General features: G+C 45.0%; 2 protein-coding genes across 2 annotated transcripts in view; both read left to right on the top strand.

Annotated features, from left to right (window-relative positions):
• The first annotated feature begins 4,086 nt into the window (after positions 1-4,086).
• Positions 4,087-6,840, top strand: UTP3 (UTP3 small subunit processome component). Its single transcript, XM_081083377.1, has one exon. It carries the CDS (start codon positions 4,273-4,275, stop codon positions 5,704-5,706), a length of 1,434 nt encoding a protein of 477 aa, XP_080939503.1. The 5' UTR covers positions 4,087-4,272; the 3' UTR covers positions 5,707-6,840.
• Positions 6,841-14,090: 7,250 nt separating this feature from the next.
• RUFY3 (RUN and FYVE domain containing 3) overlaps positions 14,091-27,403 on the top strand; it is an 80,656-nt gene continuing 67,343 nt past the window's right edge. The window contains exon 1 of the mRNA XM_081083334.1: positions 14,091-14,610. Coding sequence (XP_080939460.1) covers positions 14,259-14,610 — 352 coding nt within the window. The 5' untranslated portion in view covers positions 14,091-14,258. The remainder of the gene's footprint in view (positions 14,611-27,403) is intronic.

The following is a 27,403-nucleotide window of genomic DNA, read 5'->3' as shown; positions in this document are numbered from 1 at the left end:
CATTTGAAAGTCAGTATAATACAATAGTTAGCTAAGTACAGCACAGATTCTGAAGCCAGCTATCTGGATTCAAATTGAATTCTACCAGTTCCTAGAATTATGACCTCATTTAAGTTCCATATTCAGTTTCCTAGGTTAGAGATCATTATAGTACCTTCTCATAAAGTTGAATATGAAGAGCTTATAACAGTACTTAGCACATAAGAACTGCTCTCATTATTAGCAATTATTATTATTGCTGCATTATTCCAGAAAGAAAATGAGACTTAGCTAATCTGGTGGTAGAATACTTTCAACAACCAAAACTCATGGGTGGAAGAAAGTATGCTAATATCACCTAGTGTGTTATTGTGTGAAAGGCAAAAGCATTTTCATTAAAAAGCTGTCAGACTCTCATTATGTATAGCTTGCTAACTCGTGAGCCAGGCATCATAATATAATAAAGATTTAGGTTGATGATAAATTATAGTTGCCACAAATATTAATGTCAAATGTTATTTAATAACTGTTCTTTTTCTTAGGGGGCCCAGTGGTTTTCTTTTTAATTGGCATAAGTATATTGCTGGGGTCCAACCCCAGCAGGTCCAGGGGTCCCCAAAGGTGTGGACGGAGTCGGCGAAGAAGGAATGACACGGAGACAGCGTTCAGTTGATCAGCAGCCTAGCCAGGGTCTCTAGCCAGGATCTCCAGCGAAGTTCTGGTCTGGATCTCCAGCCAGGTTCTGTGTCCATGTTCTCTTGCTAGGTTCTCCAGGTTCTCCAGCCAGATTCTGTAGCCATGTTCCCTCGCTAGGTTCTCCAGCCAGGTTCTGTCCAGGTTCTCCAGCCAGGTTCAGTCACCAGGTTCTAGTCAGGTTCTCTTGCCATGTTCTATCCAGGTTCTGTAGCCAGGTTCTGTCTCTAGGTTCTTCAGCCAGGTTCTCTCGCTAGGTTCTGTCTCTAGGTTCTGTGGCCAGTTTCTGTCCAGGATCTTTTTGCCATGTTCTCTCCAGTGAAGTTCTTCTGTCTCTAGGTTCTGTGTAGGTTCTGTGTCTAGGTTCTGTGTCTAGCTTCTGTGCACAAATCTGTGCACCAGGCCTCTAGTATAATTATAAGATTAAGCTATGAAAGACCACTGTGTGGGAGCCACTAGAATTAAAGAATTGACTTTAACTGTTCTTTATAAAAAAGATTTGAGAATGTTATACAAAACACACTCTGAATATGCATTGGTTTTTGCAACTTTATTCTAAAAAGGAAGTGGAATATGTAGTATAAACTAAATAATATTAGGGCCATGTGATCATTCCCATTAAAAATATCTAAAATAGCCCCGGCCAGATGGGTCAACTGGTTGGAGTGGTATCCTGTGCACCAAAAAGTTGTGGATTTGATTCCTGGTCAGGGCACATACACAGGATTTGGGACACATATGGGAGGCAACCAAACACTGTTTTTCACATCAGTGTTTCTCTCTCTCCCACTTCCTCTCTCTCTCAAATCAATTTTTAAAAAAGATTAGATATATATATATAATATAGATATACCCAAAATATTTTTCTAACTTCTTTATAATAATATATGCGCATTGGTCCAGAATTTTCAAATAATCTGCAAAAAAATAAACAGGAAAATTGGGATTTGTTTTATCTGCCTGGATAAAACTTAATGTTTAGGTATAATGAATATTCAGTACTGCATTTAAACCAAGGACATAATCACAGTTCCAGTTTAGATGAAACATTTTGTAAGGAATATTTCTAGAATGACAATCCAAAAGTTATCTCTCACAGCACAGTGTTTACAACACACACTGCCTTGCATTCAGATTCAGTAATCTGAATGCATGTCTTCTTTTCTACCTGATTATAAACTACTTGAGGGAGGAGACTGTAACTAATTCAGCTTTGAATCTAGAGCATGTAGCATTCTGCTAGTTAGTAAACAGTTAATATCTGTTGAATGACAAAAATCTATTCTGCTCTTGCCATCAAAACATAAGATTTTTAATTCACATCTTTTTTTCATAAAATTGTATTTTCTAAAATCTTGTAAAGGTTTTCAAATGCATAAGTTACTTCAAAATATCACTTTTCTAAAAATGTGTATTACTTTTAACCTAATAACATACTTTCCGCAAAAAAACTGTCACTACTAATTTTAGCAACATATCAAAAATTCAGCTTCCAACGATTTCCTTTGAAAGTATCAAAATACTAACTCTGAACCTAGCATATGTAATGTCTGAAAACTGAAAACCTGAATTATTCTAAGATTATCGGGTTGCCCTTTCAGACTTCTAGCACTAGTAATACTTCTAAAGACAAGGTTGACTAATTCTGCCCTTATTACCACCCTTTTCCTCATATACTTTAATCTGTGCTCTTATTTTTTTCATCCGCCCAGCAAAATATACCCGCTGGGGAGGTCTGAAACTCATGCACATTGAAGAGGCAAAGGACTGGCAACAGCTGAGTGTGGAAGCCTGGTGGGGAGCCCTGTCCCTGGTTTCTGTGCCAGGTTTGCTAATGTAATCTCCCTAAGTCTCTGTGCCTCGTGTATAAAATAAAAGTACACAGTTGGAATTAATGATTCCTAAAATCCATTCCAGCTCAGGTTATCTCCCATTGGGATGTTTGCAGCCTTACGCTTTATTCATTCACTCCGTTTTATGTAGCACCTGAGACAGACAGCTAATCAAATACTGTAATTTCGCACTAGTTGATTTGGCTCAGTGGAGAGAGCATCGGTGGGCAGACTGGAGGGTCCTGGGTTTGATTCCCGACGGCAGGCTGGATCCCTATCCCGGTTGGGGTGCACTCGGGAGGCAACCAATCGATGTGACATTGATGTTTCTGTGTGTCCCTCCCTCTCCCTTCCACTCTCTCTAAAAAGTCAATGAGAAAATATCCTCGGGTGAGGGTTAATAACAACAAAATACTGTAATTTCAATATTTATTCATTAAACAAACCTTGATTGGACACTACTCTGTGCCAGACACTGCACGGGGCGCTTGCAGTACAGTGTTTGTAGAGATCTACTGGGTGATGTAGCAGAACCGAGGAAAATAAAACTGAGGGAGTGAGCTCAGAGGTGATGCTTAAGCATCTTCAATACAGCAGACATTTCCCAAGGTTGAGGGGTACTGCACCCTGTTCAAGGAGGGAGGGCGCATCTATAAAAAGCGCGACACAAAAGGCACGGTGAGTGCTCCCAGCAGCGGAGGGCACTCGCTCCAGCTGTGATTTGGCATCTCTCGCGTGATTGATGTACACCTCGGTGTACAGTCTGTCCCCACGAGACCACCCGTCCCACGAGTGTGGGGACAGCGTGACTTTGCCCACCGTTGTCCTCCCAGGGCCTAAGTGCTGAAGAAATAATAAATAAAGGGGACGCCACTGAGTCAAAATATCTCGTTTCCGAAGTACTGTATCCTGAAGAGGGGAAATCAGTGCCTTCTGCGGCCAACTTGAATTTCCCGGAAAGAGCCAAACCCTAGGCGGGGCGCTGCCGTCCCGTCGTCGCCCCTCCGGGGCACAAATCCCCGCGAAGACACCGAGCGGGGAGGCGGCTAATGTCCGCCGGAAGCCCGGCCTGCGCCCTCGCCGGGAACCCACGCCACGACTATCCAGTCCAGCGGCGCCGGCGGGCCTCGGGCCACCATGCCCGGAAATGTATTTGCACATTTCGGAGAGAAAAACAACCTGATTAACTCCAGACTAACACGCGAAGAAGATAAACCATTTCGGTAAGCCAGGGAACCCTGTACACCCGCACTCGGCTCCCGGTGGGAGACACCGGTACTTACAGGGCAGTACAACTCACTATTCCCGGCGTAGAGGCCGAGCGCCCTCTACTGGTCCGGGCGGCCTCGCCTCGCGGTCCCGTCACTAAACCCGCCCCCCCGGCCCCGTCCGGCCCCGCCCCAGCTCGCGAGAGTAAGAACAGAAGTCTCCTTAAGGAGCTTTACGGAACTAAAGTTCCTACACATATTGTTCCTACACGGAAAGATTTTAACACCCGCATCTATTGGCATGAAAGAGCAGAACGGAAAGGGAGGTGCTCTTAAGGTGACGGGACCGAGCGGAAGTCCTGGTTCACACGCCACAGGAGAGCATCCTGGGAGCCGGAAGTCGGAAGGAGCTCCTACAGGCGACCTGGGCGCCAGCAAACTCGCGTGGTAGGAGAGCGCGTGGCAGTTTCCAGAGGAGTGTTGCCGGAGCGCCTGACTCGTGCGCGGAGGTCAGAGGTGGCGGTAGTTCGACCTCGGTGTACAACCTGAGACCGCGAGCTATGGTGGGGAGATCCCGGCGGCGCGGAGCGGCCAAGTGGGCAGCGGTGAGAGCCATGGCAGGTCGCGGCGCGGAGGACGAAAAGGAAGACGATTTAGAATTGCCACCCTCGCCAGGGGACTCCAGCTACTACCAAGATACGGTAGATGATTTTCATGAGGCCCGGTCTCGAGCCGCCTTGGCTAAGGGTTGGAGCGAACTAGAGAGTGGGGACGAGGAGGAGGATGGCGAGGAGGAGGAGGAGGTACTAGCCCTCGATATTGCCGATGAGGACGATGAAGAGGGAGACAGCGCGGAGGATGAGGAGGATGACGATGATGATGGTGGGAGCTCAGTGCAGAGTGAAGCTGAGGCCTCTGCGGATCCCAGTTTGTCGTGGGGTCAGAGGAAAAAACTTTACTACGATACGGACTATGGTTCCAAGTCCCGACGCCGGCGGAGTCAGCAAGAAGTAGAGGAGGAGGAAAGAGAGGAGGAGGAGGAGGCACAGCTCATCCAGAGGCGCCTAGCCCAAGCCTTGCAAGAGGATGATTTTGGGGTTACCTGGGTGGAGGCCTTTGCAAAACCTCAGGTCCCTCAGGTGGATGAGTCTGAGACACGGGTCGTGAAGGACTTGGCCAAAGTTTCAGTGAAAGAGAAGCTGAAGATGCTGAAGAAGGAATCACCAGAGCTCTTGGAGCTGATAGAGGACCTGAAAGTTAAGTTGACGGAGGCGAAAGATGAGCTGGAGCCATTGTTGCAGTTGGTGGAGCAAGGGATCATTCCACGTGGAAAAGGAAGCCAATACCTGAGGACCAAGTACAACCTCTATTTGAACTACTGCTCCAACATCAGTTTTTATTTGATCCTGAAAGCTAGGCGAGTCCCTGCACACGGACATCCTGTTATAGAAAGGCTTGTGACCTACCGGACTTTAATCAACAAGCTGTCAGTTGTGGATCAGAAGCTGTCCTCAGAGATTCGTCATCTACTCACACTTAAGGATGGTGCTGGAAAGAAAGAACTAACTCCAAAAGCAAAGCCCACCAAGGCCAAACCAAAATCTGTTTCAGAGACTGCTGCTGCTGCCGCCGCCGGTGTTACAGATCTTTCTGATGATTCCAATTTTGATGAAGCTGCCCTGAAATACTATAAAGAAATGGAAGACAGGCAGAAGTTGAAGAGAAAGAAAGAAGAAAATAGTACCGAAGAACAGGATCTTGAAGATAAAAATGCAAAGAGAGCCATTACCTATCAGATTGCTAAAAACAGGGGACTTACACCAAGGAGAAAGAAGATTGATCGCAATCCCAGAGTGAAACACAGAGAGAAGTTCAGGAGAGCCAAAATTCGCAGAAGAGGCCAGGTTCGTGAAGTTCGCAGGGAAGAGCAGCGTTATAGTGGCGAACTATCTGGAATTCGTGCGGGAGTTAAAAAGAGCATTAAGCTTAAGTAAAGTTTTGTTTTTGCAAGTTTTACATAAATAAATTTAATTTTAACTAGCAAAGTGATTGTTTTAATATGTAATTTCTAACCTTAACTTTAAAAAATTCTTGTCAACAGGGAAATTCATTTGGGTTATTGCTCAATTTATTTGTCCTTTAATTTATGTTAAGGTCATACAAGAACTGTGGGAGGTATATGCAGATGCTTGGGGAAAGAGATGGTTTTGAAAAAAAGTTCTTCAGTATCCTGTCAAGAATTATCTAGGAAAATTTCACAGCTAGTTATGGAGCAACAGTCAAACTATAATTTTTCACAATAAATTGAAGAGAATGCACCTTGGCAATCATTTGTAAAATAACCTATGAAATAGTTCTGACATTGTTTCATTTACCTAAATATAATTCTTGAGCAGGATACTTGTTAATAGGTTTATAATGTGAACGGTTTTGTACATTTTGTGTGGTAAAAACAGGAGTGAAGAGGAACTTTGGTTAAAAGTAGAAAGAGATATTCCTTAATTACATTAATTGTGATATTTTCTAATAGTCCTTAATGTAGTAAATAAGGTAAAAATTCCATTTCCCCTTCTGTGCTGCTGACTTGCAGTGGTTGCTGTATATCCATTTGCTGAAAATTTGGTCTGATTACCACTAGGTAAGTGCCAACTTCAACTGGTAACAAAGTTACAGTTTTCTTTAGTTACTCTGGTGTTTACAGTAAGAGAGAGATTGAGATTGTGAACTTTTAGGATGATGCCAGGGAAGAAAAGGAGAGACTAGTAAAGAAAAGCACAAAAGATGCCTTAACTGTCGCTGTTTTCATTAAACATTGGGCTGCTAAAGATGCATAGTAAATATTTACTAAATACTTGCCATGTACCAGATGTGTATCACCTCATTTAATCTTTGCAATAACTTTGTGAGGTAATACTGTTATATCAGAGATGAGGATCCTGAAATTCGTAAAGGTTAAGCTTCTAACGGGCACATGCTTGGGATTCGGGCCCAAGCCAGCTTATTTTGAGCCTTCATTCTCTTAACCTCTGGCTTACATCTGCTTCCTTAGAGTAGCACAGATATCAAATTAGCTTATCTTTTGTTTCATAAATAAAAGAGGTAGGTTGAAAGTAAAATAAACACTTACTGGGTGCTAAGGTGCTTATTTCCCTTTTCCTCACAACTACTCTTGTGTGGCAAATTCTATTATCTATATTATAAAAGTGAGGAAACTGTGACAAAGTAACTTTATCAAGGTCATATAGCTATTAAGTGGCAGAGCCCTATCCTGTTCTGACACCATATAAAAACTGCAGGGCTCTGGCTGGTTTGGCTTAGTGGATGGAGCATTGGCCTGTGGACTGAAGGGTTCTGGGTTCAATTCCTGCAGGGGTGCATGCCTGGGTTGCGGGCTCAATCCCCAGTGCGGGGTGTGCAGGAGGCGGCCAATTGATGGTTCTCTCATCGATGTTTCTATCTCTCCCTCGCCCTTCTCTGAAAACAAAAAAAAAACCCCTGCAGGTTTTCGAGTTAACTTACTAGGGTGGTTTTGAGTTAATTACTTGATCTCTGACTTATTTTCTTGATCTGTATAGTACAATTATTATATTTAACTTGATAAAGAGGTATAATAGTATTTAAGAGCTGTAAGATCATAGAAAATATATATTGGTTTCTGCCCCCGATTTACCCTTGTAAATTCCTAAGTGATAAGAACATTCAAAAGCATCTTTTATTCTAATGAGGTGACTCTGGAGGGCTCCTGGGTGGTGAGGGACTGGTCACCAGAAACACCAAGCCATGATTAGAAGCTTGGAATTTTGATCCCCACTCTCCATTCTCCATAAAGGGGAGAGAAGCTGGAAATTGAGTTAATTTTTTATTATACCTATGTGAAAAAGTCTTAAAAGCCCTTACTGGGAGGGTGATGCACCCCAGTTCCACCCTGGACAGAAACTCCTGTGCTCAGGACCCTCCAGACCTCATCCTGTCTATCTCTTTATCTCGCTGTTCATCTGTATCTCAAATCCTTTTAATAAGTTGGTAGATGTAAATAAGTGATTCCATAAGTTCTGTGAGCGAACTAATTGAACCCTAGGAGGGAGTCCTGGAGACCTCTGATTTATAGCTGACTCGCCAGAAGCACAGGTGACAACCTGGCTGTCTTCAGGTAGGTAGATAGCTTCAGAATTAAGTTGTAAGACACCCAGCTACTGTCACAGAGAATTTTTTAGTGGGGGAAACCTCAGTACACCTGGTGTCAGAAAGTGTGAGTCTAGCAGAAGTGTGAGAGTAAAGGAGACACACACAGGTGAAAAACAGTTTTCCAATTTTAGGGCAGACTGTAGACTACCCAGGTTCCTAATCCAGCTCCATCACTTATTTCTTATAACTTGCTCAAGTTACTTGCTCTCTCTGTTCTTCAGTTGTTTTTTTCATCAAATTAGGGATGTTAGTAGTAGTACCTATTTTGTAGAGCTATTATGAGGATTAAGTCAATATATATAAAGCACTTAGAACAATGTTATATGGTAGTCACCTACTAAGCATTGGCTCTTACTACAGGGCTGTGAAAATTCTAGCACAGAGGTGCTCAATGAATTGTAACTAATAGTATAATGGTTCCTATTCATTATAGGAATGTAGAGAATAAAATGTAGTCGTATATAGAAATGCTTGAGAAATTAATATAAGTTTGGAAGAAAAGGGGAGTTTTGGGTGAACACATGAAGGGATATAGAAAACTCTTGAACAGGGCAAAAAAACAAGGAAATGAAGTTAAAGGTTGAAAGTATTTGATGTTCTATGTCAAATCCCTGACATGTATAAGTTGCAGTGAGAAAAACAAGTTTTAAAAGAAGAAAAACCTTCCATTTAGGAAAGTGGGAAAATTAAGCTTCGTTATATATTGCTCTGAATATATCAAGTATTCCTTTAGAGACCTCTCAACACTAATTTACTAATTAACATTAATAAATATTAACACATTCTGGAATAGCTAGGATGTTGATGGTGCTATCCTATTTTATAAACATAAAAAGTGGCCTTGTCTGGTGTGAATTAATAGCAAAAGATGTAACAAATTGCTGGATTTAATATTTACATCATCCAAATTTTGAATTTACTTAGACATTTAAAGAGCAGTGAGGGGGGTGGGTGGAGGTGGAAGAGGGCATAGAGGGGATAAATGGGTGATGGAAAATAAAATAAATTTAAAAAATAATAAAGAGCACTGATGGGTACTGGCCTAACACATGAAAAATAAATTATTAAGTACTCAATGTTACAATTTTTCATAGACACTCACTGAATTCTGGAGAGTCTCATGGATAAGAGTTCCAATAAAGTAGATTACTAGTATCAGGCATCAATACAAAGTAACAACCTATTTTATGTCAGCATATTAGGCTATGGATAGCTATTGAAAATATAAAATATTCAAAATTTAAGTAGAAGAAAATTCCAAATTTCTTAGCTTTAGGCTAGTCAGTTTCTCTAGGCCACAGTTTCTTGCCTCTCTTCTTAACTGTAAGGAGTTAAGTGAGCATCTCTTTAATTTTTGTGTAGAAATAAATTTAATTGCTTATCAGACCCATATAACTTCCTTAATGGTCAAAGCTTTTGGTAAACTAGATTTTTTGTGTGTGATCTTAAAGATAAAAGCTAGCTTAGATAACTTGATCATGTAGGATTCAACTACAGTTCCAAATCATTCAAACTGAATATTGCTTCAGGTAATAAATCAGAGTTTTTAAATGCTTTTAGTTATTGATTCTTTTATAAAATTTGTATTTTGAGATAGAAAAAATTTAAACACAGAAACTGTAGAAAATTTAACATCACATGTGATTTAAATTTCACCTAGTGCAGTGGTCGTCAAACCGGCTCACGAGCCACATGCGGCTCTTTGGCCCCTTGAGTGTGGCTCTTCCACAAAATACCACGTGCAGGCACGCACATACAGTGCAATTGAAACTTCGTGGCCCATGCGCATGAGTCGGTATTTTGTGGACGAGCCACACTCAAGGGGCCAACGAGCCGCATGTGGCTCGCGAGCCGCAGTTTGCCGGCCACTGACCTAGTGTATTTTCTCATTTGAAACTTTTTTTTAATCTATTGATTTGAGAGAGAGATAGACATTAATTTGTTGTTTCACTTATATATACATTCATTGGTTGATTCTTGTATGTGCCCTAGCTAAGGATCAAACCCGAAACCTTGGTGTATCCAGACAACGCTATAACCCATCTGAGGTACCCAGCCAGGGCTTGGACATATATTTCTAATATCACATCACGCTTGAACATACACAAAAACAGAAGTATGCCCTGGCTGGTGTGCCTAAGCGGTCAGAGTGTCCCTTCATACACCAAAGGGTTGTGGGTTTGATTCCCAGTCAGAGGCTCATACCTGGGTTGCAGGTTGAATCCCTGGCCTGGTCTCTCTCACATTGATGTTGCTCTCCCCCTCCCTTCCGCTTTCCCCCTCCCCTTCCCTCTCCCTTCCTCTTGAAACTCTCCCGCATACCAGCTAGGAAAAAACACAGGCAAGAAAAGATGAAGATTTCAATTAGAGCAAAGAACAAATTGAGAGGCAGATTTGAGAGAAATGTAGAAAATTTGAAAAAGAGCACATGAAAATTGGAACAAACTGTAGATAAACTTATAGAAAGTCAGCAAAAGCAATCAACCAGTTTAGCAACACTATTAAGATATTAAAACTAGCCCGGGCAGTGTGGCTCAGGAGGTCACAGTTCAATTCCTGGTCAGGGCTTGATCCCCAGTGTGGAGAGTGCAGGAGGCAGCTGATCAATGATTCTCATCATTGATGTTTCTATTTCTCCCTCTCTCTTCCTCTTGGAACTCAACAAAAAAATACATATTTAAAAAATGAAAAGGTATTAAAACTCTAAATAGACACAAAGTATGATAAGTTCCTATAGGATAGGAATTCTACTCCACAGTATACACAAGAAACACAAACTCTGCTATTAGCAGATCATAAAAAAAATAATTATCAAACTGTTAATCAAAATAGTCTCTCAAGATGTTTTATTTTCTATAAAGTTAACACTTTCATTATAGACTTGCAAATAGAGTAGAAAAATGGAAAAGTACATCCATATTTCTACCACCCAGAGAAAACTGCCAGTGTTTGACCTAGACTAAACACATTGCTTAGGATAAAGGTATTTATTGAGAGTGCACTGTTGTATTAAGAATAGTGTATTTCTTAAGAGTATAGATACAATAAACATGGAAAGAAGGTATATATTGACTAAGTATTTTTGAAATTAATACTGGAAATAACCAAATAGTAATCAAAATAGCAATAACGGTAATCAAAACCTAGTAATTCAAAAGCAAAGAAGGATGGACTGTTAAGAGAGTTTTTCACAGAGGCTTTATATTAACTAAATAGAAGCCCAATGCACAAGAAATTCGTGCAAGAGTAGGCCTTCCTTCGGCCGCCTGCAGGCACCTGGACCTGGGCTTCCCTCACAGCCCCAGCTTTGTCCGGAAGGACATCCAGTCTAATTAGCATATTGTGCTTTTATTATTATCGATTAGTACAAATAAATCCCTGCATTTATTAAAATGAGAAGTTTAATATCAAGTCTTAAATTGCCTTGTTTTCAAATAAGACTTTTCGTAAGTACCACACAATGAAAAATAAATGGCTCAAGAAAACCATTATTTTAGAATCAATACATCTATGTACTAAACTGAAGAGTATCAACTCTTCTCAAGTGTCATACTTTATCTGATCACAGCTCTAAGAAGCTTATGTTAAATGTACATCCATTACATTGATCTCTAAAATGTTTTGTAATATATTCTAAGTGTCCATCCTTAAGATCACCACAGGGTTTCAAAAAACCAAATGTGGACGAATAAAAATAAAATGCAGATAAGTTGAAAAACATCCCTTGCTTTATATGACAAGAAAATAGAGCTTGATTTTTACCATGGCTTGGATTTTGTCACTTTAAAACTACAGGAAGATGCTCTGTGCATTTTCAAGAGGGAGCAACATGTTCAGGCTTATTTTTATAATCTTGGCTTCCCTAAATGTGTGTGTAGCAGCTGAATCATCCCTTTATGTCACCAGAGGTTATGCAGGGCTGTGATTACATCATTGATCCAAAAGCTAAAAGCATAAGAAACTAGGAACTTGGAGCATCATCCACCTTTAAAGAAAGTGCTCATAAATAGCATTCCCTATAAAATTTAGAGGACTCATATTTCAGCATTTTCTATATTCATTACACTGCCAATTAATGACATAAGGTATAAATAGAACTGTTTTTAATAACTGCAAGATTTCACAGCATGTCAAAGTTTCTAATACCTATAGGTATCTTAGCTAACTAGAAAGGAGAAAGTTAGCAATTTAGACTAGATAGCATTTCGTTCTTTAAACTGATGACTCCCTTGGCTGCTTATTGGCCTTTCTCAAGAGTGGTTTGTGAGGGCTCTGTTCTCTTTCCTTCCACCTACAATGGCATAACTATATTCTTGTCAAATTCTTTACTGAAACAATGCAGAGCATCTCTGAAGGAACCTGACAAGATTATGATGATACTTCAAAATTTCTGCATGAAAAAAAAAACAAGGGAAAATATCCACTTAAAGATGGGTGTTAAAACCATATAATACAGGGCTAGGGGGCTGAGTGAAAAAAGTGAAGGAATTAAGAAGTATAAATTAGTAGTTGCAAAATAGGGGATGTAAAGTACAGCATAGAGAATATAGTTGGCACTACTGTAATAACTGTGGTGTCAGGTGGGCTCTCGACTTATGGGGAATCACCTTGCGAGTTATATAAACATCTAATCACTATGCTGTACACCTGAAACTAATACACTGAATATCAACTATAATTGAAAAAAAAAAATTTTAAGTTTTTTAAAAGAGAAAATTGGTGCAGACAACACACTTTTATAACAAATTGTGGATTTTGTGTCAGGTTGTAATAACTGAAACCTGCCTTTACCTGGGATCTTTTCATTTTTCTCTTCAGGGTATTATACAATTTGCACTTCTTAAAAGGCAAATGTGGTTGTTTTGTTTTTTTTTTGTCTTGTGTTGTTTTTTATCAATACTCTCACCATCACCACAACTAAAATGAAAAGGTCCAACAAACTTCCAAAATTTTAAAGATATAATGAAAAGGCTTTTCTCAATCGAGTTTTTCTTATTTATATGTTGTTTTGCCAAAATAAAACGTAGCTAATGTTTATTATTTTACCCTATGCCAGACCCTGTCTAAAAGCTTATATTTCTTATTTAACCCCCACAATATACCTGTAAGTAATCTGATCATTTTTACAGAAGAGGAATGTAGGCTCAGATGGCAGCTTACTCAAGAAGGCGGTAGCGCTAGGTCCTTCAGGTCAGGGACATGCCAGAAAGTGAAAAGTTATTAAGAAAATTTCTGACTGCTTGAAGTTTTAGCGTCTTGTAAACATTTCCTTTTAAATAGTTCTTGCTTAAAAGATTTGGTGAAAGCCACATGGCAATCTCTTGTGGTGATTTCACGAGTGGTTTTCAGAGAATAACAATAAAAAGATGTGCTTTTCCTTTTAGAGAAGTGACTTCCTCTTCGGAGGTAAAAACAGACCCGAGTAAAAAGCAGGTGGGCACATGTTACACAACAGTGCCTTTAATTAAGAGTCAGCATGGGTTCCACGGCAGCACTTTACAACCCGAACACAAAGCCCGTCCGCTGGGAACCCCCGGGGGACGCACGGGGAACCCCAGCGTGAGAACCGGGTCGGCGCCGGAAACTGTCTCCATCGGAGGTTTACTCGCGGGGATGACCGGGTCGGTAATCACCGGTGCAGATGCTCAAAGGAAACGGCAGGGGAGTGACAACTGCCGGCCTGGAACGGCGCCTGTCCGACAAATGCTCAGCGGCTCGGCCTGAAATGCACTCGCGCCCGGGAAAGCCGGGAGCCAGGGAGTTAACGCCAAACCCAACCCCAGGTCTCCGCGCCGCGCACCAGCCAGGGAACAAAAGGCTGGAGAAAGGCGGCCACCCCCTCCGCTCGCTCACCCGAAAAGCTCCCGATTCAACCCCGCGAACCAACGTTTAAAGCTCTAGTGTGTGAAGGCAATGACACAGTCTAACACCGGGGCGGAGGGCGGGGGGGTGGGGGGGGGTCCTTTAAAATTCGCTTAAATTGGCTTTCGCTTCTTCAACCCACACCTCGGTCCCTCCGCGCCCGGAGGACGCGGGGCGGTGACACCCAGCGCCTCTCGGGGCCTCACCCCCTCCCCGGCCCCGGGCCGCGCGGGCCGGAGGCGGCGGACACCGCCCCCTGGGGGAGCCGGGAGGAGGCGGCGGCCGGGACGCAGGCCGCGCCGTCGGGCGGGGCGGTCCCTCCAGCTGGCTCGGGCCGGCGGGGCGGGCTTAGACCGAGCGGCGGAGCCCAGACGCCGGCCCGCGGCCCAGGAGGAAGGCGGCGGCGGCGGCGCGACGGGACGGGGCAGCGGCTCCCCCCGTGACCCCGCCCCCTGCCCAGGCCGGGCGCGATCGGAGGCGGCGGCGCGGGAGAGCAGGCATGGCCGAGCCCTCACCGCCGCCCGCCGCCGGCGCGGAAAGTTCCAGCGCGGAGCCGGCGAGGGGCGGGGAGCCGGCGAGGGGCGGGGAGCGGCCGGGCCGCGCTCCCACCCCGGGCGCGGACCCAGAGGGCGAGGCGGGGCCGCCGCCGGCCTCCCCCGGGGGGCAGTCGGAGCCCGGCTCGCCGGTGGCCGCCCCCTTCTTCCTGCTCTACCCGGGCGATGGGGGCACCGGCTTCGCAGCGCGCCCGCCGCCTCAGCAGCCGCGCGCCTGGAGGACCCCGCCGTCGCCGGGCTCCCCGCTGCCCTTCCTGCTGCTGAGCTACCCGAGCGGCGGCGGCGGCGGCAAGCACCGTGAGTGGCGGCGGGGACCGGGGGGAGGGGGCGGGCGGCCGGGGGCGGGGGCTCTGGGGAAGCACCTGTCCCGGGGAGAGAGGCCGCCGTGCTTTGGCGCCGACTGTTTACCTCCAAGTCTCCCCGGCCGCGGGCCTGGCCCGGCGCGGCCTCCCCCCTCTCCCGAGCCGGGCGCTCCTCCTCGCAGACGCTCACGTGCTCGCCGGTCCCAGACCCCGTCCCGGGCCGGAGCCTTCCCGGAGGAGGGGAGGAGGGGCGGCGCCGGGGCGCCCCCTGCGGGCTCCCCGCGCTCCCCGCGCCGCCGCAGCCGAGTAGGTGTGGCTGCCGCGCCGCCGCCGCCGCCGCCCGGGGGCCTCCGCGGTGCCCGTACTTGTTTCACGAGCTTTCGCTCCGCACCGGTGAACGCCGCAGGCCAGGCCCCTGGGTGGGAGTGGGAAAAGCAGCCCGGACGGCGCGCGAGGCGACGGGGAGGGGCTGGCGGCTTCGGGGGGCACCTCCCAGGTCTGTCTTTCGGCTGCCAGAGGCTTCCGCCCCGAAGAGCCGGGTCGCGGGAGCCCCTGGACCAGCCGCCCCCACGCTGTGCTCTTGGAGTGAACACATGTCCACTGCTGCTTGGGATGAGCGGGCCTGGGGTAGGGCATTGTGTGTGCAGGACTCTTGGAGGAGGGTGAAATCTAATTAAAAGACGAGATCTTACACGTGGAAATGTAGATACTGAAGACACAGGCATGACATGTATATCAATGCGAAGTACTTTGCTGTATGAGCTTTGAAAGGAGAAAGAAACTTGCCTAGGGTAATAAGGGTCTCTCTCTCTCAGCTAGAAATTTTATTTTATTTTATTTTATTTTAGCACCAAGGCAAACCTTTTAATTGCTCTGCACTGCCAACAAATCCTGACTGCCTTTTCTGCCGCCTGAGCCATCAGCCGGGGAAAGATCAACATTAGTTGACTATTTCCTGTGTGTATGCATTGATTATCTGATTATCATAGTTAATTCTCACATCTCTGTGAGCCAAGTACCGTGCCACTTTTTCAGAGGTGGAAGCTGAGGATCAGTATGAAGTGATTTGTCCTAAGAAACCGTAAGAGAAGGAATGAAGTTGACCCAGATTCCTTGCCTACCAGTCTCATGCTCTTTAAGCAAATACCACACATCCAAAACTGTGGTGGGAGATCCCTCCTAGGTTATGGCCCATTAGAAGTATTCCATTTTCACTTTTATTATTTTCTTTATGACTTACTCCTTATTTCTTTATTTCTTACCTACAAAATCTTCAGAAGGGAATATCTAATCAAGGAAGAAATGAGTCCTCTTATAAGCAGAGTTCGATAAGAGTATTCTCAACACTGCTTTTCAGTTACTAAGGACTCTGCTTTCTACTTTGTTCTTTCAGCACAGCCTCTATTTTTCTCCTTAAAATTTTTTTATTTCTTGCCCTAACCAGTTTGGCTCAGTGGATAGAGCGTCAGCCTGCAGACTGAAGGGTCCCAGGTTCAATTCCAGTCAAGGGCATGTACCTTGGTAGCGGGCACATCCCCAGTAGGAGGTGTGCAGGAGGCAGCTGATCGATGTTTCTCTCTCATCGATGTTTCTAACTCTCTATCCCTCTCCCTTCCTCTCTGTAAAAAGTCAACAAAAATATATTTAAAAATAAATAAATAAAAAATAAAAAAAATTTATTTCTGTACTAGAGGCCTGGTGCATGAATTTGTGCACATTGAAAGGAAATTAATTAGAAGGTGGCTGGTGAGGCCAACACGCCCTGGAGCCAACCTCCCGTGGTCCCTCCCTGGCCAAGTGTGGCTCAGCACCAGGGCTCCAAGGGCCTTTGTGCAGTGACCGGGGTCCCTCCAGCAGGTGGGGTCCCTCTGCCTGGCCTGCAGGGATCAGGCAGAAACCAGCAGTCTGACATCCCCCGATGGGTCTCAGAGTGTGAGAGGGCACTCTGCAAAGTTGCTGTCTCTTGGCAACTCCTGTGTTGAGCGTCTGCCCCCTGGTGGTCGTTGCGCATCATAGCTACTGGTCGGCTGGTCAATTAGGCTTTTATATATTTATAGAATATATTTATAGATAGATAATTGTTTATTTTTAAAATATGTTTTTATTGATTTCAAAGAGGAAGGGAGAGAGATGTAGAAACATCAGTGATGAGAGAGAATCATTGGTCAGCTGTCTCGTATATACCCCCCCCCCTCCCCCCATACAAGGAATCAAGCTCACAACCCTGGGCATGTGCCTGACCAGGAATCAAACCCTGATCTCCTGGTTCATGGGTCGAGGCTCAACCATTGAGCCACACCAGCTGGGCCTATCAGTTCTTTATAACTCTGTATAACGGTTGTGGTACAGCGTTTGAAGTAGAAGAATTTTTCAACTGTTGGCCAGTATAACTAATGGATATTAATTTCAACTTCAGTTGATTTTATTTGATTCCTCCCTACAATAACAGTAAGTGTATGGCACAGTTTGTTAGCATTAAAATTCTAATAGCTGTTCATGATCATTACTTCTGAAATAATTTATTGGTGTGTGTGTAAGTGCTCAGAAAAATTACTGGGAAAATGCCAGAGTCCCACTTACACTGTGTTTATTTACTTATTCTTTTTAATCCTCTCCCGAAGATATGCTGTTTCATTGATTTTAGAGAGAGGAAGGGAGAGAAAAAGAAACATGAATTGGTTGCCTCCCTCATGCGCCCTGACCTCGGGATCAAACCTGCATCCTGGGTATGTGACTGGATCAGAATCGAACCCACCACCTTTCAATGTACGGGACAACACTCCAACCAACTGAGCCACACCAGCCAGGGCCCACTTCCACTGTGTTTAAAGACCAGTCACTCACTAAGGACATTTCAAATTAGTAAAAGATAACTGTTGTATATTTTATTCAAATATAAAATTGACTTAAAGTAGTTCTTGTTTTACACTGAGTCTTTATTTTTACCTTTTATTTTTATGTGTACTTTAGAACTCACGCATACTTGGAAAAAGGGTTACTCTGTTTATTAAAAACACTTTCTTGTCGCTGCCCTGCAGAGTCAGTGCAATATTGCTTTCTGTGATGTACCTATATACCAGAACCCTAGCTCTCTTGACTGTCCATTTGAGCAACTAAGACCAAACAGTTTTTAAAAGACTTCTCATTTCCATTACCAGGACAATACTTGCACTCAACCTAAACATCCAATGAATTTTTGCCTACTCAACACTCAGTTTTTAACTCTGGCTAATGTATTTGTCAAAGGTGTATAATCTACATTAATAAAAGAGAAACATGGTAATTGGCGTACAACTGCTACCCTTCCCATTGGCTAATCAGGGCAATATGCAAATTAACTGTCAGCCAAGATGGCGGCCGGCAGCCAGGCAGCTTGAAACTAACATGAGGCTTGCTTGCTTCAGTGACGGAGGACTCCAACATTCCCCGCCTGCCGCTGCAGGCTCTGAGCCTGCAGTTTGAAACATACTTACAAAAATAGAAGCTAAACAAAACCCCATAAACCAGCTTTCAGCTAGCCAGGATCTCAGACCTGGAGTTGATACAGAGTTTCGATTGTAGAACCTAAACAAACCAGATAACTGCTTTCAGGAGCGGAGGCCTAAGAGCTGGAGCCTCAGAGCTAAAGCTGGCTCAGAATAAAAAGAAAAAAAAAAGAAAAAAAGGAGCAGTTGGGAGCTTCAGTCCCAGCCTGAAAACAGCCCTCAGCCCCTCACCCAGACTGGCCAGGCATCCAGTGGGAACCCCCACCCTGAAGGGTGTGTGACCAGCTGCAAACAGCCATCATCCCCTCATCCAGACTGGCCAGGCACCCCAGTAGGGACCCCCACCCTGATCCAGGACACCCTTCAGGGCAAACCAGCCGGCACCCACCCGTGCACCAGGCCTCTTTTCTATATAGTAAAAGGGTAGTATGCCTCCCAGCACTGGGATCCGCATAGCCGCGAGGTCTCCTGGCACCGGGATCAGCATGACGGGGCAGCGCCCAAGCCCCCTGATCGCCCTGTGGCTCTGTGTGTGACAGGGGGCGGGGCCACAACCTCCCTATCGGCCCTGCTCTGTTCGTGACAGGGGGTGGCACCACAACCTCCCCATCAACCCTGCCTTGAGTGTGACAGGGGGCGGTGCCCCAACCCCCCAATCGGCCCTGCTCTGAGCCCGACCAGGGGCTGCAGGGGCTGCACCTAGGGATTGGGCCTGCCCTCTGCCACCCGGGAGCAGGCCTAAGCCAGCAGGTCGTTATCTCCCAAGGGGTCCCAGACTGCGAGAGGGCACAGGCCGGGCTGAGGGACCCCCTGCCCCCCGAGTGCACAAATTTTTGGGCACCGGGCCTCTACTATATAATAACTTTGAGAGACTATACAGGGTGGAGCAAAAGTAGGTTTACAGTTGTTCATATGGAAAACAATACAGTAATTAATAAATAATAATACAAGAATAAACTGTTTTGTGTACTCACAACTATAAACCTACTTTGCCCCACCCTATATTAAGGCATTCTCTTTATTTTAGGAATCCTGACTATACTCAGATATTTTAAAGTTAACCTTTACTTTTGAGTTCAAAAGCTTTGTGTTTTGCTTAATGTTTTTTAAGATTTTTTATTGATTTTTAGATAAGAAGGAAGAGGGAGAGAGAAACATCGACATAAGAGTGCAGCATGTGAGAGAACCCAACATGTATGGAATGCCTCCTGCACACCCCTTACTGGGAATTGAGTTGCAACCCAGGCATGAGCCCTGACCAGGAATGGAACCCGCAAACTTTAGGTGTGTGTGACAACACCTAACCAACTGAGTCACACCCAACTTTGTCTTAAAAGACACTAATGAAGATAGCAAAAGTGCATGCAAAAGAGTAGCCTAAAGTTTTCAGGGTTTGGGATATGTACTGTGTCTGTAAAATCTCACAGTATATCCTATATAATAAAAGCCTAATATGCTAAGTGTCCAATCATCTGGTAGGCCGTTCACCAATCCAAGTGTAATATGCTAATGATATGCTAAGGCCACTCAACTGCTCGCTATGACATGCACTGACTACCAGGGGGCAGACGCTCAACACAGGAGCTGCCCCCTGGTGGTCAGTGCGTTCCCACAGGAGGAGCGCCACTCAGCCAGAAGCCCGGCTCACGGCTGGCGAGCACAGTGGCAGTGGCAGGAGCTTCCCCCACCTCCCCGGCAGCACTAGGGATGTGCGACTGACGGCTTAGGCCAGCCGTGGGCAAACTACTGCCTGCGGGCCGGATCTGGCCCGTTCAGCTGTTCTCTCCGGCCCATGGAGCCGAAAGAGCAGAGGGTTCTCTTGCTCTCCCCTCGCTCCTTCACCAGCAGCAGTGTTAACATGTATTAGTTCACACAAACACTCCATCCATGCTTTTGTTCCGGCCCTCCGGTCCAGTTTAAGAACCCATTGTGGCCCTCGAGTCATAAAGTTTGCCCATCCCTGGCTTAGGCCCAGACTGCGAGAGGGCCATGCAGAGGGACCACCCCCCCCCCTGAGTGCACGAATTTTGTTCCCCGGGCCTCTAGTAATGTTCATAAAGTATTCAGCATGCTTATAAGCAGTATGAAAGAAGGCTTCTGATGTGCCTTGTTTGGTTATGTCCCTTTCTGAGTTCTTGAGGGCTGGTAATCTCAATTTTTGAACTTCTAGCTTTAAAGTCTCATCAAAGTTTCCACCATGCCATTTTTTTGTTGATTTATAAAAATTGCAAGTAACAAACACATGGATCTATTCTCATTCTTGGATGTTTTATAATATAATAGAGGCCCAGCGTGCGATTGAAATCGCACGAGGAGGCACCCCGTTGGGAGGCCAGGCCCCGTGGGTGGGGGTGTGCTCCGAGCCACGCAGCGGCTGTTCGGAGCACTCCCCGGCTGCCACGTTATGTCCACTGGGGTGGGGGCAGGTGCTCCTGTGTGTTGTGTCTCCTCTCTGGCCCGCCCCCAGCCCCAGCCTCCCCGCAGCCACTGGGGTAGAGGCGGAATGCAGTCCCCTCCCGCCCATCTGCGCCCGGAGCTCCTCCTGAGTGGTTGTGACGCTCGGCTAATTAGCATATTCCCTGTTTATATAGATAGACTAGAGGCCCGGTGCACAAAATTTTGTGCACTCTGGGACGGTAGGGGGGTCCCTCAGCTCGGCCTGTGCCCTCTCGCAGTCTGGGACCCCTCGGGAGATAACGACCTGCTGGCTTAGGCCTGCTCCCGGGTGGCAGAGGGCAGGCCCAACCCCTAGGTGCAGCCCCTGGTCAGGCTCAGAGCAGGGCCGATTGGGGAGTTGGGGCGCCACCCCATGTCACACTCAAGGCAGGGTCGATGGGGAGCTTGCGGCGCCACCCCCTGTCACACACAGAGCAGGGCCCATCAGGGGGTTGGGGCGCTGCCCCCTGTCACGCACAGAGCAGGGCCAATCAGGGGGTTAGGGCGCTGCCCCCTGTCACGCACAGAGCAGGGCCCATCAGGGGATTGGGGAGCTCCCCCCTGTCACACACAGAGCAGGGCCAATCAGGGGGTTGGGGCGCTGCCCCCTGTCACGCACAGAGCAGGGCCCATCAGGGGGTTGCGGCGCCACCCCCTGTCACACACAGAGCAGGGCCAATCAGGGGGTTGGGGTGCTGCCCCCTGTCACGCACAGAGCAGGGCCCATCAGGGAGGTTGGGGCTCCGTACCCTGTCACACACAGAGCAGGGCCCATCAGGGGGTTGGGGAGCTCCCTCCTATCACGCACAGAGCAGGGTCGATCAGGGGGTTGAGGAGCTCCCCCCTGTCACTCACAGAGTAGGGCTGATAGGGGAGTTGGGGCACCGCCCCCTGTCACCCACAGAGCAGGGCCGATCAGGGGGTTGGGGCGCCGCCACTGTCACACTCAGGGCAGGGCCGATGGGGAGGTTATGGCTCTACCCTGTCACACACAGAGCAGGGCCCATGGGGGGGGGGCGAGGGAGGTTGGGGCGCCGCACCCTGTCACACACAGAGCAAGGCCGATCAGGGGATTGAGGCGCCGTACCCTGTCACACACAGAGCCACAGGGCGATCAGGGGGTTGGGGAGCTCCCCCGTATCAGGCACAGAGCAGGGCTGATCAGGAGGTTGGGGCGCCTTCCCCTGTCACGAACAGAGCAGGGCCGACAGGGAGGTTGTGGCCCTGCCCCCTGTCATACACAGAGCCGCAGGGCGATCAGGGGGTTTGGGTTATGCCCCCTGTCACACTGATCCCGGTGCCAGGAGGCCTCTCGGCTCCGCTGATCCCGGTGCTGGGAGGCATATTACCCTTTTACTATTTAGGATAGAGGCCTGGTGCATGGTGGGGGCTGGCTGGTTTGCCCTGAAGGGTGTCCTGGATCAGGGTGGGGGTCCCCACTGGGGTGCCTGGCCAGTCTGGGTGAGGGGATGATGGCTGTTTGCAGCTGGTCACACGCCGTTCAGGGTGGGGGTCCCCACTGGGGTGCCTGGCCAGTCTGGGTGAGGGGCTGAGGGCTGAAGCTCCCAACTGCTCCTTTTTTTCTTTTTTTTTTATTCTGGGCCAGCTTTAGCTCTGGCTCCAGCTCTGAGGCCTCTGCTGCTGAAAGCAGGTATCTGGTTTGTTTGGGTTCTATAATCGAAATAATGTATAACTCCAGCTCTGAGATCCCTGCTCGCTGAAAGCAGGTTTCTGGGGTTTTGTTTAGCTTCTATATTTGTTACAATGTTTCAAACTGCAGGCTCAGAGGCCGGCAAGGCAGGCAGGGAACTTTGGTTTCCTCCGTCACTGAAGCAAGCAAGCCTCATGTTAGTTTCAAGCTGCCTGGCTGCCGGCCGCCATCTTGGCTGGCAGTTAATTTGCATATCGCCCTAATTAGCCATCGGAAGGGTAGCGGTCGTACGCTAATTACCATGTTTCTCTTTTATTAGATAGGAGGATGAGTACATTGAGTGCAAAGTGAACTTTTCTGTGGTCCCCAGTCCCCCTTCTCCACCACCTTTAAGTTTGGTGTTTTTCAGAACTTCTGCATACATTCACAAACATGTAGATGTTCATATTTAATTGGTGTTTTTCTCCTTATATATGACCTCCCACACTAATTTTCATCAACTATATAAGAAGGAGCTATTTGCATGCCATGGTCCAATATTTTTAGTGCCTTTCTTTTTCATTCTAACTTTAGAAGTCATCTTGGGGATGGATGGGATGGGCAAGATTTAGCTTCTCCTTGGTGTTGGAGGGAAGAGGCACTCCTACCATCTGCACCATTACCAGCCTGTATTGACAGTTACTCTTCTTCCAACTCTGAGAGTTGCAGCAAACATTTATGTTTAAGGCAATGCCATGCAAATTGCCCACGTCTCTGCCCTTGTGTTTTATCTCCCAATTACAGCAGTTTACAAAAAAATTGTCCCACTCAGAAAACAGCCTTCTTTGTATTTATGCTGTTTTGAGACAGGAGGAGGGCTTAGAGAAGAATAGAAAGAAGGGAAGAAAACCTTGGAAAGGACCGGCATTGTTACTGTCACTACCCACTTCAACATCAGTATACCTAATAGTGAGTGTCTTGCTTGAGCCCTGGAAAGTGCAGAGAGTGAGGCTCCTAGAAGCATTGGACTGTTTTACACAGATGCGCTTTAAGAAGCTCTGATTTGGGGAAGGACCTTTCTTATATATAAACCCAGGATGAATATTTAAGGTGAGAAAATTACTTTTATGTTCACAGTTTCATACACAAACATATAAAATATAAAGATATGTACCTATTATGTATGTATGCATATATATATATATTATATACATATATATATTCATATATATATATACTCATTGATTTGGGGTTATCCTCCATAGACATTTCTATTAGTGTTTGTGTATCTGTCTGTCTTTTTTTGTTTAGTAGTATTCTAGAAAACATTACACCTGGTCAAGAGTTGAATACACATTAATCAGTTCATCTGTTATATGCTTTTTAAATTTTGATAAGACAGGCATAGTTTATTCTTTTTGTAAATATCAAGGCAGCTTTCCAAAACTGGGAGATATGGGGGGGAAGGGTTGAAACATCAGAACACAAAAGTTTTGAACATTCACCTTCATGATAGTAGCTTTTATAACAGCTTCATTTGTGACTTTTTTTAAGACAACATTTTGAAAAAGTTAATGTAGAGAGTGCTGCATTTACAATACTGTGTTTCACAAATCTGTTAGCCTTAATCTCTTTTCCAACTATGTTAAGAATGCAAAGAGTCAATTTGTGATCCATTAGCTGCTGTTTTGTCAAATGGCAGATATTGTCAAGCACCCATTTAAAAAAAAAGGCCCTGGCCAGTGTGGGTCAGTTGGTTGGACATCGTCCTGTGAACCAAAGGGTGACAAGTTTGATTCGAAGTCAAGGCACATACCCAGGTTGCAGGTTCAATCCCCAGTAAGGGCAAGTTCAGGAGGTGGCTGATTGATCTCTCTCTGTCTCTCTCTCATACCAATAAAAACATATCCTCCGGTGAGGATTAAAAATAAAAACATCCTTCAGAAATGTAACGTCTTCAGATAGTGTGTAATTGTAAATTAGTGACTATCAGAGAACTGGAAGTGAGCCTTTCAGAATATTGACATGCAGGTGGGTCACTTTCTACACACAGCTGAAGTGTAACAAGTGTCATCCTGAGCTGAGGTACAGGGAGCTGGGTTATGCCCACATTTCCTGCCTCATGACTAAACAGCCTGTCTGCTGCTAGCCTTCCTGACTTGGCTTTTATCACCACTGGTGCCTAAACTATCAAAATTTGTCTTCCAGCCAATTTCTCCCTCCTGCCTCCTTTCTTTTGTTTTATCTACCCTTCAAGCTTGGCGTTATCAAAAAGTCCTATCACACTTCTGATTGACAAAGCAACAGTTTCAAAATGTCAGGTGTAATCTCTGAGTCTTTGACTTTGTTTTGGCTGCTACCCTCTTAGTAACTATACATTCATTTTTTTTTAAATATATTTTTACTGATTTCAGAGAGGAAGGGAGAGGATTGGAGAGAGAAACATCAATGATGAGAGAGAACCATCAATCAGCCACCCATATGTTCATTATTTATAGACAAGAGTTTTCTTATTTCTGATCTTCACTTCATTCTGGATACTAAAGGATCCTAAAAGGCTCTTCATTAGATAACAAAAGTGTTACTGTAGTTAGGCAACCCAAACAATTACGAATAAAGAATGTGACAAGTAAGATAATAATAGTACTTAATGGCTACCATTTATAGAATATTTTTTATGCACTGGGTAGGGAGTTAAAAACTTTACATGTAACAATTTTTTTTTGTTATATTTATAAGAGGTAGTTCTTTAAATTCCCAATAAATAAAAGAGCCAATACATAAAAATACTTAGTTAACAATGAAAGCTGAGAAGAAAAAATGGGGAGGAGTCCATATAGACTTCATATAAGTAGATGGATGTAACATGTTTTTCATAAGAATATTTGATTCAGTGTCTCTAGAGGGACTTATCTAAATTATTACAGAAATTCTGACAGAGTAACCTTGAATTTAAAAGATTATGTTCTAGAGATTCAGATTCTGTGGTTTTAAAGAAGGTCTTATCTCAAATGTTAGTGTACATCAGAGTCACCTGGAGGTCTTATGAACACAGATTTCTGGCCCTATCCCCAGCGGTGTGGTTTTTGTTTTGTGTGGCACATTTCTGACTCCAGAACTCATATTCTTAGTCACTGTGTGCTCCCTCACCAAGGCCTTAACAAAATGAATGCGGGTAGAGGGCAGTCAGCGTTGCTGGATAGGAGAGAGAGCAGAGGAAAGATTGCAAAAAAGGCAACTTTTTAGACTAAAAAACTAGTATTGGCCTCAAAACATACTCACCCGACTGTATTCTTTCTGTCTTGCATCTTTTCCCTTTTTGTTTGACTTTTAACAGAAAACTGTGTTAAAGAGGTCCAGTTTTATCTAGAAGCTAAGAGAACATATTTTTCTAGTGTAGGTTATAGGTAGTAAAGAGTCTAGGTCAGTGATGGCGAACCTATGACACGCGTGTCAGAGGTGACACGCGAACTCATTTTTTTGGTTGATTTTTCTTTGTTAAATGGCATTTAAATATATAAAATAAATATCAAAAATGTAAGTCTTTGTTTTACTATGGTTGCAAATACCAAAAAATTTCTATATGTGACACGGCACCAGAGTTAAGTTAGGGTTTTTCAAAATGCTGACACGCTGAGCTCAAAAGGTTCGCCATCACTGGTCTAGGTAGATGATGATGAGAATATGGCAAAATGAACTGGATAATTTTGCAGGACATCTTACCTGTTATATTTCTACCCAAACCTTATTAACATAGAAACTTCTTTCTGTAGTGCAAAGTGGCTCATGTGTGAACTTTAAAATCCACTTTGGGAAGTCAGTAGTGCACCATAAGCATTAAAGAATCAGCTTGAAATTATGTGAAAAGAAATGCTTTTAGAGTTGCAATCAGTAGGTATTTGAGAGGATCGGTATCAATATGGCTAGGCCCTGTACTGTAACCTTGTTTGAATAATTATGAAAAGTTCATAGTCTTCCCAAAATGTATCAAGAGTTGAGGACTGCTGGGCAATGAGGTATTCTTCACAGAGCCCATCTTAGTGATTATCTGGTTCTATATTTGTTTCATATCAATGAACATGACACTCAGCATGTGTCAGAGAGAGTGGCGTGAAGGGTGGATCAGAGGCGGAAAAGTTTGAAACCTAATAATCATAGGAAAGGAGAGATTGGCAGGCTGTGACAGCAAGAGGCACGCAGAAAGCAGGAGAAATTATTTCAGCATGCTGGCTTTCAGTTATGGTTCTTCCTCTAGAATTTGTTTAGGGACTTCCCACAGACTTTCATCTCCTTCCCTTGCCTTTTTATGAACTTAAGAAATCTGGTCACCTGATGTGAATGCTGGTAAAATTCTAACCCATCTCCTCTTCCTTCCTCAAAGCCCAGAAGAGGCCCCAGTGTACCCTTTGCTCAGATCTCCTTTTTACTTCCCTCGGTCCCAGTCCCATGAACATTCATCCTTACTGATTTTTATTTCATGTGATATTAGGGTTTTTGCCCCCCCCCCCAACTCTTGAAAATAGAAGCATTAATAATGATGCTAATGATGACATTTACTGACTACTTACTTACTTTGTGCCAAGCACCAGGCTAAGCATTTTACTTACATTGCTTCGTTTAACTCTGAAGTTGTTAAGTTATTATCCCTATTTCATCAGTGAAGAAACAGGCCCAGAAACAAGTAAGTTGCCAAGGTTACTCAACTTCTCAGTGGTGGATCTAGGACTCACTGTGGGCATTCTGACTCCAGAGTCCACATGCTCTCTCAGCCTGCCTCCCCATAACTGGAATCGTGTCCTAAATTAGAGGCTCCTTTTCAGGCAGCAGCAACCCTCTAGTTCAGTGGTTCTCAACCTTGGCTGCATATTAGAATCACCTGGGAATCTTTTTAAAATCCTGATTTCTGGGCCTCATCCTCTGGAAATTCTGTTTCTTTGTTACTAATGTTGTGGCTTCACCCCATAACAAAGAAACAGAATTTCCGGAGGATGAGGCCCAGAAATCAGGATTTTAAAAAGATTTCCAGGTGATTCTAATGTGCAGCCAAAGTTGAGAACCACTGCTCTAGTTCCTTGTTCTGTTGAGTAAAGCCCTGTTTGCTAAAAATGAATGAATGAATGTGAAATTCACAAGTCACCAGTTTGATAGAGAAAATAGTTACATATGTAAACAACACTGAATAGCCATCTGTGTGATAAGGACTTAGGAATTCCTAAAACACCTGTAATTGCCTTTTT

Source organism: Myotis nattereri (genome assembly GCF_964212035.1).
Source record: "Myotis nattereri genome assembly, chromosome: 1".
NCBI lineage: Eukaryota > Metazoa > Chordata > Mammalia > Chiroptera > Vespertilionidae > Myotis > Myotis nattereri.
The sequence above is the reverse complement of the archived record's forward strand: the minus strand, read 5'-3'. Positions and strand labels throughout refer to the sequence as shown.

What these genes read in the sequence shown, in the direction of transcription:
- UTP3 (XM_081083377.1), top strand. Translation starts at nt 4,273, where the DNA reads ATGGTGGGGAGATCCCGGCGGCGCGGAGCGGCCAAGTGGGCAGCGGTG.